Below are 16,290 nucleotides of genomic sequence, written 5' to 3' on the forward strand. Positions count from 1 at the left end.
CTTTTTGCATCTACTAACCTTCTTCACATCGAAATCACCTTTCCAACACTTCTTCAGTTTAGAAGACTTCACAACACCATGCAAAGCACAATGACTCAAGAAAGAGTAAACTGAAGTCGCCCAGAAAGCAAGTGCAGAACCTCTGGGCATTCACACTCTCTTGTGACTGGGACCAACAGGGATGTGTTTTCAAGCGTGTCTGGAGCAGGCCGCGGGCTGTCACTTGGCAGGTGGAGCAGCAAAACACAAAACCAGCGTTGGCAGCTTGTGGTAATCTTCACTGCAGCGTTGTTCCTGCCTCTCTGCTGGGGCTCTACTCCATTCTCTGCAGCACAGTCCTTCCTGTCTTCTCAGGGGCTCCTCCTGGGCTCTCAACCCGCCCCTATTTATTCCAGTTACCTTCACGAGCTACAGCTGCTGCCCAACTAAGGACTTTGCAGCTGTAGCTCGTTTGGAGCAACTCGGACCCACACAGATCTTACAATACATGGATCTTAACAGGGACTCTCTCCATAACAATACATATATTCAGGCCCCCACAGCAGCTGGCATAGCAGCAAGTGCCAGCAGTTACCATGGTGTAGGGGGATAAAGGTTCTGTCTGCTCTTCAAGAGGGACAAGACAGAGTTGGGGAATTGTCCTGGAACTCCGGCATTGCAGCCTCGGAGCGATCACCTCCGAGATGCCTGAGAGCTCCGGTGGCGCCGCCCGCTCGGACTGGGATCCGACCCCACCTGAGCTTCATTTCGGGGCCGTGAGTCCAGCGGCACCGCGGCCATGCACTGAGGGCAGATTCCAGGGCGGATGAGGCGAGAGTTTCTCGAGCGCGTGCCGCAGCCCCCGGCCCGGCCGGAGCGGCCCGGCCTCTGTGACGCCCCGGGTGCCTCCCCGCGCGTGCCGCCGGCCGTTGTGGCGCCGCAGGTTCTGTGGGTGCCCGGAGCGGGCGGTCGGAGCTGCCTAAACCGCTGGGGAGCCGCAGCACTGCCCGTCCCTGCCGCCCTCTCGGGGGATCCAGACCGCCGCCACTGCGCGGGGCGACCTTGTTTGCCTTGTGCCGAGCGCCTGTTCTGGTCCTTTTCGCTTCCCTGTCCTTCATCGCCCATCCACACCCGGGGCCAATCAGCCCCCCGGGTGCTTCCAGCTGCTGATCGCCCCCAGCAGGGCCATGTCGTCGCACGCCCCGCAGAAGAGAGTCGGGTGGCTGTTCGGCAGTAGGCGGCGGCAGTGGCCATCCAGCAGCCCGTCTGGGCAGCCCTGTGCCGCCGCCGGTGCCTCCGAGCGCAGGGACAAGGTCCAGGGCCGGCTGCACCGCACGGCCGCCCGCCGCGACCGGGCATGGCTGAGGCCGTGGCGCTGGGGGTTCAAGAGAGTCGGCATGGAGCCGCGAGTGCAGCTGAGGCGGTCAGTTTGTGGGCCACTGATGGGACACCTTGGCTGCTTCTGGCAGGCGCTGCCGCGGCATTTTGTGAGCCAAGCTCCACTAGTCCTCAGCAGCCTTCTCCTCAGAAAAAGGCAGAACGAGAATATCAGCATGGTGTGATCAGCACCCCTCTGCAGCTTTCGATGCCACATGGAAGCCCTCGCCCTTAAGGCCTGTGTGGGATGGCGTTCAAGCGAATGGCTTGAAAAGCGGGATTTGTCCTGTCAGCTGGAGAGTGAACTCTAGGGTTTTTCACGGCTTGGAGCGGCCTGGTTAGCTGGAGCACTGTTGGAAGTGCATGCTGCCGGCTTTGCCGCTGTCTCTGCAGGGCTGATTCACAGCTGCTTAGACCTCACCCATTCTCTTGTGCCCTGAGGCTCTTCCAGTGTGACTGGTAAATGCAGATCTGCTCTTAGCTGCTCTTAGACCCTCGGTTGTCTTGTATTTTGTCTGCTGAGGACTGCCAGAACGTGTTGTCTGTGGTGCACTCTCCTCACACAGAGCCCAACTCACTGGGAAACTTGCCATTAGATCAGCAGCAAGGTTGCTCTGCAGTAGAGAGGGTTTTAAGCAAAGGAACTAAGTGCTATGAATGGGAGCATTGGGAAAAAGAGAAGAAACTTGTCCAAGGGGAACTGATGGGTTCCAACCACAGTTGATGGATTCCAGCCACACATGAAGAGAAAACATCTTGCTGTGTAGATGGTCAGGCAGTTGAACAGCTTGCTCCAGGAGTACATGCAGCTGCATCAAGGGGGATTTTAAAGAGTAGTTGAAGGACCATTAAACAGCATGGCCTTACCCCATAGTCGAGGCTGCACTGCAGAGGCAGTAGGACTGGAGTCATCCTGAGGTTCCTTCTAAGCTGAATTCTCTAGACTTCCATGTACTTGGCTGTCCTTTCACTGTTCTTGTAGGAAAGGGGAAGGAGTAGACTTGGGAGCAGGCAGGGAAAAAAGATGCCAAATTGGACCTTTCCTATCAAATTTTGGATGCTTTAGGGCTGCTCTTGCTGTTACTACAAGACATGAGGCTGATGAGGATGAAGACAATCTGCGCTTGCAGGAGGAGTTGGAGAGGGTTGAAGCAGAGGTATGGAAAGCCTGTTCCTACAGGAATAAAACATGGGGTGCTTGAAGCTTTCCTGTCCATCACGAAAAAGAACAAAAGAGTATCCTGTGGACCAGAAGAAAAGAGACCTAAGCAAGTAGTGGTTACATTGGGCTTTGATCTTCCTCAGTCCCTTCTGCCTTTGCGCCCCACCATGCTGAGGTAGAGCTGCCTCTCTTCAGAGTTTCACCACTTCCCAGTCAGGGGCATGGGATTCTTCTCTCTGCTTTACATTCGAGGTCTTCCTTGTTTAAGAACACTCCCCAAGCAACCTGGCATGATTCCCAACTCCAGAGCAGGCCTATGGCTTAGTTCACCTGGAGCCTTTGCTGACATGGTGCTCACCAGGATAGAACTGCTGCCATCCCTCCCGGCCCTACCACACAGAGGCAGAGCTGCCATTCCTCAGGAATCCACTGCTTCCCGCTCAGTGGGAGCTGGGCACCTCTCTCAGTGCTGCATTTGAGGTCTCTGCCACTTCAGAAAACTCTCCCTGGTGCCATGCTATGCTCCAGAATAGGTCCACTGGAGCAGTTTTCATCTGACACTTGCAAGACTCCTTCCTTCTTTATGACTAAAAGCATTTCAGTTTATGCTTTCCTGCAGTAGCAAATAAAGTGAATACAAAGAGCATCAGCACAGGTCCCCAAAAGGGTCAGAGCAGCAGTGTCAGTGCTTAGAGCTGTGCTCTGGGAAATCTGTGGAGGGATGGGAGAGGCTTCTGTAGAAGATTAGGAAGTAACACAGCTTGTGTTCATTTGCTATAGAAGGTTTGAAGGTAATTAAGATGATTACAGTTCTTTGAGCAGTGAGCATGGGAAGATATCTGCAGCAGGTGAGTCCTTGGGCAGCAGCTGACTGCCCTGTATAAAAGCTCACTGACGAATGTGGACTCTGTCATTTTACAGCTGCAGGAGATGGAAGAAAACTATCTTAAGTCTAAGCATTGTGTTCGTGACTTGAAGATTGCATTGGATGAGAAGGATAGAGAAGAGCTGTCTGCTGTCCAGGCGCTGCAGGACCAGCTCTTGGCATATTTGGAGAACCAGACTACTGTGAAAGGACTGACAGAACATGTGCAATGGTAAGGGAACAATACAGTGGGGTGAGGTGTGTGTTGCTTGCAGGGGCTGGGACAGGGGCTTCCACAGCACACAATCTCTCATTTTGAAATGCATTCTTGTTTCTGATTCTGTTACTGCACACTGTTTATCTAGAATTGGATCACTCCTTGTAGAATTTTCTTCAATAAGACCTCTATTTCTCCTAAAGCCTTGAAATTCAAAATACCAAGTTGGAAGCCACTGTCCAGCAACAAAACGACAGGATTGAAGCCCTGCAGAGAGACCTGCAAGCTTCTGCCTCAGTAAGCTGCTCATAAATTTCTCTCTTGGAGACTCCTGAACCTGGTTACCTATTTCCATGGGGAAATTGTATTGTGGACTACTCTTGAAGAGCTGAGGGAAGCTCTGTGTTCTTATTCTCCTGAATGCAAGCTTCTCAGAAGCCAGCTGAGGACCTGACATTCATAGCAAGTGGCCTTTGAGTGGCAGTTCTATTCTTCTTGAATAGAAGCAGTGAAGTTTTCTCTGTTTTGCCCTGCAGCATTGGGCTGCTTGGCTGGAAAAAGAGAAGTGAGAGTTCATTAGTGTTTTTTGGCTACCTACTGGTGGCCAGCAGCATTTCTTAATTGAATTCACTCTGAAGACGGGTGTAATTCTGCAACTGAAGAAGTAAAAGCACCCATAATATGCTCAGCAAAAACTTCATGCTTGTTGAACACCATTTCCTGAGGACTCCGTTTCACACCTACAGCAGAAGGTTGCCAATGCAATTCTAGAGCAATCTACATCCAAAGCTTCACTGTCAGTTACCGTCAGAGCCTTGAGGCTGACTTGGAGAAGGGCAGCCTGTACTTGCATAAGGAGTTGTCTAGGGTTTGAGCAGAGTTAGGGAAAGCCTGTGCCTTTAGAATCAAGCTGTGCATGCCTCTCTCTTCCAATACATCTTGAAAAAGAGCAAGACAGTATTCCCGGGGGAAGGAGAGAGACCTAGGAAGTGGTGGTTACATTGAGCTTTGATGTGCCTTTGTCCCTCCTGCCTCCTCCTCTAACCATGGAGAGGTAGAGCTGCCTCTCCTCATGGTTTCCACACTCCTCACTCAGAGGCATGGGATTCCTCTCTCTGCTTTACATTCGAGGTCTTCCTTGTTTAAGAACACTCTCCAAGCACCCTGGCATGATTCCCAACTCCAGAGCAGGCCTATGGCTTAGTTCACCTGGAGCCTTTGCTGACATGGTGCTCACCAGGATAGAACTGCTGCCATCCCTCCCGGCCCTACCACACAGAGGCAGAGCTGCCATTCCTCAGGAATCCACTGCTTCCCGCTCAGTGGGAGCTGGGCATCTCTCTCAGTGCTGCATTTGAGGTCTCTGCCACTTCAGAAAACTCCCTCTGCTCCCATGGCACAATGCTATGCTCCAGAGTAGGTCCACTGGAGCAGTTTTCATCTGACACTTGCAAGACTCCTTCCTTCTTTATGACTAAAAGCATTTCAGTTTATGCTTTCCTGCAGTAGCAAATAAAGTGAATACAAAGAGCATCAGCACAGGTCCCCAAAAGGGTCAGAGCAGCAGTGTCAGTGCTTAGAGCTGTGCTCTGGGAAATCTGTGAAGGGATGGAAGAGGCTGCTGTAGAAGATTAGGAAGTAACACAGCTTGTGTTCATTTGCTAGTAGAAGGTTTGAAGGTACTTGAGATGATTACAATTCTATGGGCAGTGGGCATGGACAGATATCTGCAGCAGGTGAGTCCTTGGGCAGCAGCTGACTGCCCTGTATAAAAGCTCACTGAAGACTGTGGACTCTTTCTGTCATTTTACAGCTGCGGGAGATGGAAGAAAATTACCAAAATTCTGAGTCTTTTGTTCAGAACCTGATGGCTACCTCAGATGAGGAGGATAGAGAAGAGCTGTCTGCTGTCCAGGCGCTGCAGGACCAGCTCTTGGCATATTTGGAGAACCAGACTACTGTGAAAGGACTGACAGAACATGTGCAATGGTAAGGGAACAATACAGTGGGGTGAGGTGTGTGTTGCTTGCAGGGGCTGAGCAGAAACCACAGAATAGATTCTCTGATTGTAAAGGGCCCTTTTCAGTTCTGTTACTTCATGCTGGGACTGATGCTTGTACTGGTGCTTTTTCTGGCAGTAAGACCTCTATTTCTCCTAAAGCCTTGAAATTCAAAATACCAAGTTGGAAGCCACTGTCCAGCAACAAAACGACAGGATTGAAGCCCTGCAGAGAGACCTGCAAGCTTCTGCCTCAGTAAGCTGCTCATAAATTTCTCTCTTGGAGACTCCTGAACCTGGTTACCTATTTCCATGGGGAAATTGTATTGTGGACTACTCTTGAAGAGCTGAGGGAAGCTCTGTGTTCTTATTCTCCTGAATGCAAGCTTCTCAGAAGCCAGCTGAGGACCTGACATTCATAGCAAGTGGTCTTTGAGTGGCAGTTCTGTTCTTCTTGAATAGAAGCAGTGAAGTTTTCTCTGTTTTGCCCTGCAGCATTGGGCTGCTTGGCTGGAAAAAGAGAAGTGAGAGTTCATTAGTGTTTTTTGGCTACCTACTGGTGGCCAGCAGCATTTCTTAATTGAATTCACTCTGAAGACAGGTGTAATTCTGCAACTGAAGAAGTAAAAGCACCCATAATATGCTCAGCAAAAACTTCATGCTTGTTGAACACCATTTCCTGAGGACTCCGTTTCACACCTGCACTTTCATTGGCACAAGGTTGCCAGTGCAGTTCTAGAGCAATCTACATCCAAAGCTTCACTGTCAGTTACTGTCAGAGCCTTGCGGCTGACTTGGAGAAGGGCAGCCTGTACTTGCATAAGGAGTTGTCTAGGGTTTGAGCAGAGTTAGGGAAAGCCTGTGCCTTTAGAATCAAGCTGTGCATGCCTCTCTCTTCCAATACATCTTGAAAAAGAGCAAGACAGTATTCCCGGGGGAAGGAGAGAGACCTAGGAAGTGGTGGTTACATTGAGCTTTGATGTGCCTTTGTCCCTCCTGCCTCCTCCTCTAACCATGGAGAGGTAGAGCTGCCTCTCCTCATGGTTTCCACACTCCTCACTCAGGGGTGTGGGTTGTGATGGTGTTCACTGGGGTTCTTGGATGAGGGAAGAGATGAGGATCTGACCCCATGTTTCAGAAGGCTTGATTTATTATTCTCTGATATATATTTCATTAAAACTACACTAAAAGTATAGAATAAAGGATTTTATCAGAAGGCTAGCTAAGAATAGAATAGCAAAAAATGATAACAAAGGTTTGTGGCTCGGCTCTGTATCCAAGCCAGCTGGGCTGCAATTAGCTATTAATTACAAACATCCAACATGGGCCAATCAAAGATTCACCTATTGCATTGCAAAGCAGCAGATAATCAATGTTTACATTTTTTTCCTGAGGCCTCTTAGCTTCTCAGGAGGAAAAATCCTAAGGAAAGGATTTTTCATAAAAGATATCTGCGACAGTGGGATTCCTCTCTTTGCTCTACATTCGAGGTCTTCCTTGTTTAAGAAGACTCCCCAAGCACCTTGGCATGATTCCCAACTCCAGAGCAGGTCTATGGCTTAGTTCACCTGGAGCCTTTGCTGACATGGTGCTCACCAGGATAGAACTGCTGCCATCCCTCCCGGCCCTACCACACAGAGGCAGAGCTGCCATTCCTCAGGAATCCACTGCTTCCCGCTCAGTGGGAGCTGGGCATCTTTCTCAGTGCTGCATTTGAGGTCTCTGCCACTTCAGAAAACTCTCCCTGGTGCCATGCTATGCTCCAGAGTAGGTCCACTGGAGCAGTTTTCCTCTGACACTTGCAAGACTCCTTCCTTCTTTATGACTAAAAGCATTTCAGTTTATGCTTTCCTGCAGTAGCAAATAAAGTGAATACAAAGAGCATCAGCACAGGTCCCCAAAAGGGTCAGAGCAGCAGTGTCAGTGCTTAGAGCTGTGCTCTAGTAAATCTGTGAAGGGATGGGAGAGGCTTCTGTAGAAGATTAGGAAGTAACACAGCTTGTGTTCATTTGCTATAGAAGGTTTGAAGGTACTTGAGATGATTGCAGTTCTTTGGGCAGTGGGCATGGGCAGATATCTGCAGCAGCTGACTGCCCTGTATAAAAGCTCACTGAAGACTGTGGACTCTTTCTGTCATTTTACAGCTGCGGGAGATGGAAGAAAAATACCAAAATTCTGAGTCTTTTGTTCAGAACCAGATGGCTGCCTCAGATGAGAAAGAAAGAGAAACAACAGCTTCTGTCCTGGAGCTGCAGGACCAGTTGTCAGCATATTTGCAGACTGTGAAACAACTTGAAGAACACGTGCAATGGTAAGAGAACAACACAGTGGGACAAAGTGTCTGGTGATGGCAGAAGTTGGGTGGAAACCACAGAATAGAGCCCTTGTTGCATCAGAGGAAATCATTATGGTTTTGAATGATGTACTTGATTTTCAATATTTTACTCTGTTCTTTTCGAATTGGTACTGTGGCAGATTTTTATAGTAAGAATTATATTTCTTTTAAGCCTTGGATTTGAAAATACCAGTTTGGAAACCACTGTCCAGCAACAAAGCCACAAAATTGAAGCCCTGCAGAGAGACCTGCAAGCCACTACCTCTGTAAGCTGCTCATACATTTCCCTACTGATGAATCCTGAGACTAGTTACTTATTTCTATGGGGAAATTTTGTAGTGTGGTTTTCCCAGAGAGCCAAGGGGAGCTCAGTTCCTGCATTCTGCTGAATAGAGGCTCCTCAGAAAGCAGCTGAGGTCCTATCTGTCTTTCATAGCAAGTGGCCTTTGAGTGTTCTCTATGCCCTGTCCTACAGAGATCGTGCCCTTTCATTAGGAGATTTGAACAGTAGTACTAATTTGGGCTTCATCCTGAGTGAAAAGACTTAGGGTATTAGCCCCAGGGTTCTGCCTTAACTGCTGATGGTAGCGAGAAGGCACAGCTGCCTCTGTGAGCCAGGCTGGGCCCTTGAACTTGGGTACATGCAACTGACAGGTGGGGAGAGTTCTCTTTTTCTTTCTGGTGGTTGAAGGTGCACTGTCTCTTTCAGGCACAGGCAGCCTCCCAGGAGTTCATAAAACAGAGCAGAGCCAATTATGACTCACTGACCAACCAGCTAAAAGACAGAATTAGAGATCTTGAATGTGAATTGGACAGGATAAAAGATACTGAACAAGAGAGTACTTTTCAAAAACAATGTATACAGGCAGAAGTGGAAAAGTACAAGAAGCTGTATCTGAAGGAAGTGAATGTTAGCAAATGGCAAGCAATGGAACTGGAAAGGCAAGTCCATATTTTTTGTAGTGATAATAAAAGTGGCTCTTGTTTCCTCCTGCATCTTCATTCCAAATCACTCTTCTCCACCTGCTTAGAGTCCTGTGTGGAAGCATGAGATGGCATAATTCTGGTGAAAGACCTTGCTCTTCATCAGCCTTCTCTTCATTTCTCTTTAGTGTTCCAACAGCAACACCACAGTAGCAACATTATGCCATGAATAGGATACTTTTCAAGTTGATGATTTTTTAACTGGCAGCTTTTTTTGCCAGTTTCTATAATCTCTTCATCCTGTGGACCACACAAAAGATAAATTTGATGTCCATTACTCTTTGAATATGAATAGGCAGAACAGAATTGGATTCTGTGAAGGAAATATAGGAATTATCTTTTTTGGCTTCTGTTTAAGCAGTGGCTCTGAGCTTTGAGCCTTCCTTGGGAAAGGGATCAGCCCAGAGTTGTGACAGAGGTGATGTACCTTCCAGAAGAAGCTCCATAGACACTTGGCTTTCACAGCAGGCTTTGAAGCCCTCATGCTGAGCACTCCTAAGCGTTGGTGACACTGCTCCTTGCACCGAGTGTGACGTCCTAGAAACAGGCCCTCCCAACAAGCTCAGGTCAAATGATGTACTACTTTGGGAGGCTCTTCATCTCAGAAGTGAAATAATAGTTGAGGACCTGGAGAGTAACTTTGGGACGGTGTTGCTACTGAAGGTAACTGTTTGTGTGCTTGCAAATGTTTCAGAGCCAATGAGAGACTTGAGGAAGCCAATGCGAAGCTCCTCCGGGAGCGCCATAAAAGCAGATCGTTAATCACAAGCAGCATTGTCAGCGGAGGTCTGGCTGCAACTCCAGTTCTGTATTCAACTGCACTGGGACAGCTTGGCAACAATTTGGGACTGGACAGAAGTCTTATTTTAGGAGGAAGCTTCCTAAGCCAATATGAGATGATCTTATCATCAAGAAAGAGGTTTGCAGCCTCTGTGGCCAAGGTAAGCATTCTGAAATACCACTCTTGACTCCTGCTGAAGAGTAGCCAAATGCAAGGTTCTCCCTATTAGCCTTAAGTTAGAATCCATTTATTGTTCCATGCCATATTGTATAATAGGCCAAAGCAATTGCTAATCCTCAGAACAGTGCACAGCTGTATGTTGTAAGGCTGAAGATTTTTGGTCATCAGGGTTGTAAAAATTTTAAACTCTTAAAGCCTCTCTGAGTCATAAATAGGAAGTACTGTTCGTGGTCTGTGTACTGGAATTTGAAAGATGGGGCCTTAGGAAGAGAGTGTCTCTGCAGCAAATATTTCAAGATGATTTTGGAACTCAAGGCCACTTGTTATATTTGCAAACTGTCAAGCTTCCATCCTAACAGCTATGCCAAAGGCTGCTGCAAATGAATATTGGTATCTAGAAAAGAATAGTGAACTCTGCTAGCTGTAACCAGTGTAAATTGGTGGATTTATGAAACCAGTTTCCCTACAAAATGTTAGAAAGGGAATGTCAGCTCCCTACACACTCTCTCAACTTTTGTTCCTTTTCTGGTTTTATTTTCCTGCTTTCTTGTATTTTAGTGGTTTTTCTATTGTGAGCTTTTTTCCTTGCCTCATGTACATGTAGGCCATGCGTCTCACTGAAGACCTTTGAACTTCAGGCTGTTTTTCTTTCTTCTTCAGACTGTTAATCAAAAATCTCTATCTTCTTTGCAGCCAGATATATGACAAGGTTTGTAGCCTGAACTGTTTAACCTTGGGTGCTATTGCAAATGTTTTATCTATTTATGCTGCTGGGTTTGATTCAAACTTACTGATGCATTCACATTGGTCTAAAGCTGGAGACACTTTGAACTTGCTGGTTACTAAAATAAATAAGAGGCAAAAAAGACCTTTCTCTTGATTAATCTGCACATATAGCAGAGGGTCCTGTGGACCTCTTCTGGTCATTGTGAAGGCTTCATAAACTGGGGAAAGTGCTTTCTTCCAACAGCTCAACTACTATGGCTTTGCTTAGGATTAGGCCTGTTTAGGTCATCTTTTGGTCTAGGCCTGAGATTTCCTACTTCCTTCCACTACCCATGTCTAATTTCATGTTCTGGAGGGATCCCTCTTCCCCAGGATTTTATTGTCCATGCTTGAAAAACATGTGCAGCTCTAAGGCAGTTGGATTTTTGGTACCACTGAGAAGAGTTTGGCTCCATCTCTGTTACTCCACCCCTGGTAGTTAATACACACAGACAGGGTCATCTGAGCTTTGTCTATTCCATGAAAGAAACAGTCACAGCTCTCTCAGCCTTTCCACATAGTTCATGTGGCCTTCAGCATCTTCTTGGCCATCACAGGCCATCACCTCCATTTGGGATGATATTTTTAGGTTTAATCATGTTGTCCATGGGGTTTAAGAATGTTTTAGAAGTTTTAGCAGTTACGTTTGGGTGATACTATGTCTTAACTACATTTGATGCATAATTCTAGGCACAACAGGAACTGGATGAAAAAATCACTAAGGAACTGAAAGAAGGTAATGTGTCATTCAATTTAGAGGGTTATTAAGGAAAAAGGAGTTATTTCTAAGTCTTGACATCTTTCAAGCCATTATTTTCAACTTCTGCTAAGCACAGAGATTTTTTTCTGAAAGCTCTCCAGTATAGACATGAATGTGAAAAACTCCTGCTTCCCAAAATACTGCATAGAAAGTTATGCACTTGCCTAGGAAAAAACAAGCAAAAAGAAAATTCATCCACTGCTCCACTCAGAAACACTGAGCTTAGGATGAAGCTGCTACTCACTAGAGTTAATCTCCAGCAAAAACATCAAAGAAGCCCCCAGATTTTTATAGATCTTTATAGGCTTCAGCCTTCCCTTTCTTCCCTGTACATGGATTGCATTCAGTACTAAACCATACCTTACATATTCTCTGCTCTTAGATCTTGTTTTTTTTTTTTTTTTTTTTTGCTATGATTCATGGCTTGTCTTTGTAGCTTAGGTGTTGCAGTCTTGTTTTGAATAATTAAGAAGAACTTGATCAGGGATAAAAGACAACATTTCTTTAGGAAGAGATGGTTCAGTAGTGTTTAGGCAAACATGAGTTCAATGCTTGCAACATGGAGCCTAAAACACCCTCTGTAACTTGAGGCCAGGCATCCAAAGAGGAAATCCACTTGCTTCATGATGGCTGGTCCTCCAGAGTCACTGCTTTGCAGGGACTGCAGCTGTGCAGTTGTAGTGTTGTAATCAAGCACAGCTCTGAACACTTAAGGAAAGCGAAGACTTCAGGTTGAAGAGCTCTGCAGGGGCTCCATTAAGAAGCCCTGTTAAGGGCCACTGGAGTCGTGTGGAGTCCCACAAGATGTTCAGGGTGTAGCCTCTGGAATGTCTGTCAGTAGCTTTAGAAATGCTGTTGACTGATAACCACATGTGCACAAAATGAGTTTCTTCCTTTGTGCCCAGCTCTTCCCTTATTAGGTGTCCTTGGAAATGTTAAAGTCTTGTTCAGTGTTGCAGACTGTCAAGTAATGTAAAATCTTCTTACAGTGCCTTATTTCTCCATGTCTGCTGTAGAAGTAACATAAGGAATCTTGTCATTTCCCCCCAGCCACTGCTGAACTTGAAACTGGATTTGCTGGATCTTCCAAAAACCTCCATGTGGACCAGAATCCCCTTTGCAGAGCAATAGAGGAGTACCATGATGTTTTAACCGAAAATTACCTAATTAAATGAATTAATTACCTAATTAAATGAAATGCTGTGGAAAGGCTCTGAAGACTTTTTGCTTTTATAGAGCATCTATGGTTTCCGTTCTCCCCAGTTCAGATTTGAAAACTTGTTCATTGCAGACTGAATATAAACTCTATGAAGTGGATGTCAAGCACGGTGCACCCATCTGTTGGGTTTTTCTGCATAGCTGGTTTCTTTTGCACTCACAATAAGAACCACATCTGTTTCTTCTGACCAGGAGATTGACTGATCTAGATCCTTGAGCTTGACAAACCTGTCAGAAATGTTTCCTCTTACAGTAGCTTCATTATATTGCATTATTCGTGTTCTGTTTTTTTTTAAACAAAAGTTAAACCAAAGTTTCCCTTTATTCTTTCTCATCCTTTCCCTTAATGTGTTTGGAATGTTTCCAGTGTTATTTTCATGCTTAGAGACATGTTTGAGACCTGGAAGTCAAGAAGAAAAACCATTCCCAGGTCTTGCTGGGAAGTAGACATCTATGGAAGTCCACCTCACCACTCCTCATATCCTCAAATTCATGAAGGCAGGCATTAGAACTCTGAGACATCACTCTCCAAACATACACCAAAGTACACTTGGCAAAATGTGCATTAAAATAATGTTCCACCTCCTCTCCACATGATCCCTGTGAAAGTTACATTTATTAGCAAATGTATGAGTTGTAAATCCCAAATGCCCTTTGGAGGCTAACAATTTTAATTAAACAGTACATTGCATGAGTTCTTCACATAATTGAGAATGAGACCTCTGCTCAGAGGAGGAGAGCAGCAACCGTACTGTAAACTTTAAGTAAAGGCACATGATGTAAGAAGCAGCAGTAAACTCTGTGATGCCATGTAAGCTGATGAAATCTGGCTATTTAGCAGTTTGATCACTGCATGTGTGTTTTGATTTAGCACTAATTTCTTTTTGTTTGATGCTGGCTTGATTTTAAACACCAAGTATGCATAATTATTTCAGAAAGTCTCAGTCTTTCAAGAAATTGAAACTAACTTGAACTTGAAAAAAAGCCTAATAATCAGTATGTGAGGGTCACAGAAAAATCATTTACCAACTGAAGTTTTCAGGGGACTTTTCTGGGAACAATCATGGTTCTCTTCCCTCAGTGTCTGTTGAAAACCATGTCTAAGCCTATTCTAAACTCGAATTTATCAGTATCTTAAACACAGCTGGCACAAACTGTAAGGACAACAAAACATTTCATCAGACAACAAAGTGAATAATGTCATCATTAACTTTCTGCCTACTCTCTTATTAGTTGTTCACTGCTGGAAGGATGAAGGCTCCCATACCTCTCCATCAAAATGTTTCTCACACAGTCTCTGTACTCAAGCACAGCTCTGGGCAGGGCTGATATTTGCACTGAAGACTCAGAATAATTGATGTGTTAAGTTCACTGTCTGGATGCACCAAACCCAAACATAGGTCTAACCCTACAAAGCATTTCAGCTCAAATTATTTCATTGCCATTACTGGAATCACTGATAGATTCTCCACTGAAGAGGAATGTACAGCCTTAATGCAGTTGGATTCTGAACATTCAGCACTTTTCAGAATGAGTAAGGCTGGAAATTAAGATTAGTTCTGCCATCATTGCTGCCATGAATAAAGCTTTCTACTTGATTGTTTGGCATTTTTCTACCTAATTTAGCCCAGGGATATCCCAAATATCTTCTACCTGGGTAGGTGGTCTGTGACTATGCTCTCAGGACCTGACATTTTGTGTCTGTCTCAGAGCAGGTGGCCCAGGACTGCACTCTTAGGACCCAACAGCACTGCTCAACAATGGCAAAAACACCTCTACATCATCATCATCATCACTGTGTTCAGAACAAATCCAAAACACAGCCCCATACCAGTCACTGAGAAGAAAATTAACTCTACCACAGCCCCACCAGCACAATAACACACTGTTTTGGCTGTTGCTGAGCAGTGCTTACCAGAAGTCAGGGAGTTTTCAATGTCTCATGTCTCAGCCAGTGGGGAGATGCACAAAAAGCTGGGAGGAGTAAGCTAGGACAGCTTACCCAAACTGGCCCAAGGCATATTCCACACCATAGAAACTGGGTCAAGTTAGACAGGATGGGCAACAATCAGTGGGTGGTGAGTAACTGTATTGTGGATCACTTGTTCCTTATGGGTTTAATTTTTCCTCTTTTAGAAATTACAATTCTTACCTTTTTGTTTGTATCAATTATTAAACTGTTCTTATCTGAACCCACAAGTCAGGGTTCTTTTGATACCTTTTCTAATTCTATTCCCCATCCCACTGGGTTGGGGGGATGGTGGTGTGTATGCAGGGGATAGTGATCATGCAGCTGTGTGGTACCTCAGTTTGGGTCTAGGGTTAAGCCACAGCATTTAGGAATTGGAATAAGTTCTCAATGCATTGCAGTCCTACTGTCAGCAGACATTTCTCCCTTTCTTGTGGTTTATAATTTCCAAGTAGTTTAATAAAAAGAAGGAAGACAAAGGTCTACTTTGCATTTTTCTCAACTAAAATGAACCAAACCTAACAAATCCAATTGCGACCTACCTGACGCCACAATAACACAGAGTTCATTCATTGATAACTGTATATTGGTAGCCCAGAAAGTGTGAGCCAGTGAATTTCTGTGGTTCTGAATACTCTAATAAGCCTCTTCTGAATCATAGTATCAGAGAAGATTCTGGATTGGAAGGGACCTACAAGGATGGATCATCAAGTACAACTTTTAAGTGAATGGCCCATAAAAGGATTGAACCCATAACCTTGGTGGTGTTAGCACCATATAGTAACTCCTCTACTGTATAGAAAAAAAAAATAAATTTTCTTGCTCATCAGTTAGACAAAGCCAAAAGAAATCCCTTCTACATTCTGAATGGAAAGCTAGCTGCAGGATGTGTTCTAACTACCCCATCCCCTTCAAAGCCTCAGAGTCAGTATTACTGAGACATGCAATCCTCCCAGGCAGCTTTTCTAAGCTGTACCACTCTTCTATAAATACAGCAGTTGCAAAGCAGGTGTACTAAACCAGATTCTTAGCAGCATATTGTTATCAGCCCAAGTCCTTACTGACACTTTTCCTTCCTGGTAGACAAAATGCACCAGGTGGTCTAATAGGGGAATTAGCCATATTGGCAAAGGGGAGTTTCAGACTGTCATTTTATACCTCAGCTGTACAAAGATTGTCAGCTAAATTACCCACCTACAGTGAATCATGTTGAAGGAAAGGTGTACCTACAGCAGACTAATCCAAATACCAGTGCTTATGCAACACTTAAGTCACACTTAAGCCCTATTTGGAAATCTCCCTGTGCTACACAAGTCTTGTAATGAAACAAGAATTCAGGAACAGGAATAAAACATTTCATGCAGACAGGAAAAGAAACAGCTGCTATTAGATGATACTGAGAAAACTACAGATAAGCATAGAGAACACTGAACAGAATAGGAAATACCAAAATTAAAAAAAAACCCAAAAAACAAAAAAAAAAAAAAAACCAACAAAAAAACACCCCAAACCTAAATCCAAAAAATAACTATAAAAATGAAATTTAAAATAGAAATGGATCAAAACTAAAAACATATATTTTGGTATCTTCAACAGCACCCTGAGCCAACACAATTAAAGAAGTAGTATTGATAAAACAGTTGGCAGTTGCTTTAGTGACAGAGACTAGCTATTTCTTTTGCATCTTTCTTGGCTAGTA

The 16,290-nt window shown here is 45.1% G+C and overlaps 1 protein-coding gene and 1 long non-coding RNA gene across 2 annotated transcripts; both read left to right on the forward strand.

Annotated features, from left to right (window-relative positions):
- The first annotated feature begins 1,376 nt into the window (after positions 1-1,376).
- LOC132073464 (ankyrin repeat domain-containing protein 26-like) lies at positions 1,377-9,113 on the forward strand. Its single transcript, XM_059472556.1, has 9 exons — positions 1,377-1,402; positions 2,423-2,513; positions 3,440-3,615; positions 3,804-3,897; positions 5,414-5,589; positions 5,762-5,855; positions 7,744-7,910; positions 8,107-8,200; positions 8,644-9,113. The coding sequence occupies exons 1-9, from the start codon at positions 1,377-1,379 to the stop codon at positions 8,983-8,985; spliced, it is 1,260 nt and encodes a 419-aa protein (XP_059328539.1). The 3' UTR covers positions 8,986-9,113.
- A 348-nt stretch (positions 9,114-9,461) lies between these two features.
- Positions 9,462-12,793, forward strand: LOC132073973 (uncharacterized). Its single transcript, XR_009418551.1, has 3 exons — positions 9,462-9,859; positions 11,335-11,380; positions 12,455-12,793. It is a non-coding gene; the product is annotated as an uncharacterized LOC132073973 (long non-coding RNA).
- The last annotated feature ends 3,497 nt before the right edge of the window (positions 12,794-16,290 follow it).

This window comes from Ammospiza nelsoni, chromosome 5 (assembly GCF_027579445.1).
Source record: "Ammospiza nelsoni isolate bAmmNel1 chromosome 5, bAmmNel1.pri, whole genome shotgun sequence".
NCBI lineage: Eukaryota > Metazoa > Chordata > Aves > Passeriformes > Passerellidae > Ammospiza > Ammospiza nelsoni.

Bases quoted from the DNA above. Each gene is read 5' to 3' on its own strand.
- LOC132073464 (XM_059472556.1), top strand. From the start codon at position 1,377: ATGGAGCCGCGAGTGCAGCTGAGGCG. The intron at 2,514-3,439 runs GTATGGAAAGCC...GTCATTTTACAG, and splicing joins TGGAGAGGGTTGAAGCAGAG to CTGCAGGAGATGGAAGAAAA. The intron at 7,911-8,106 runs GTAAGAGAACAA...ATTTCTTTTAAG, and splicing joins CTTGAAGAACACGTGCAATG to CCTTGGATTTGAAAATACCA.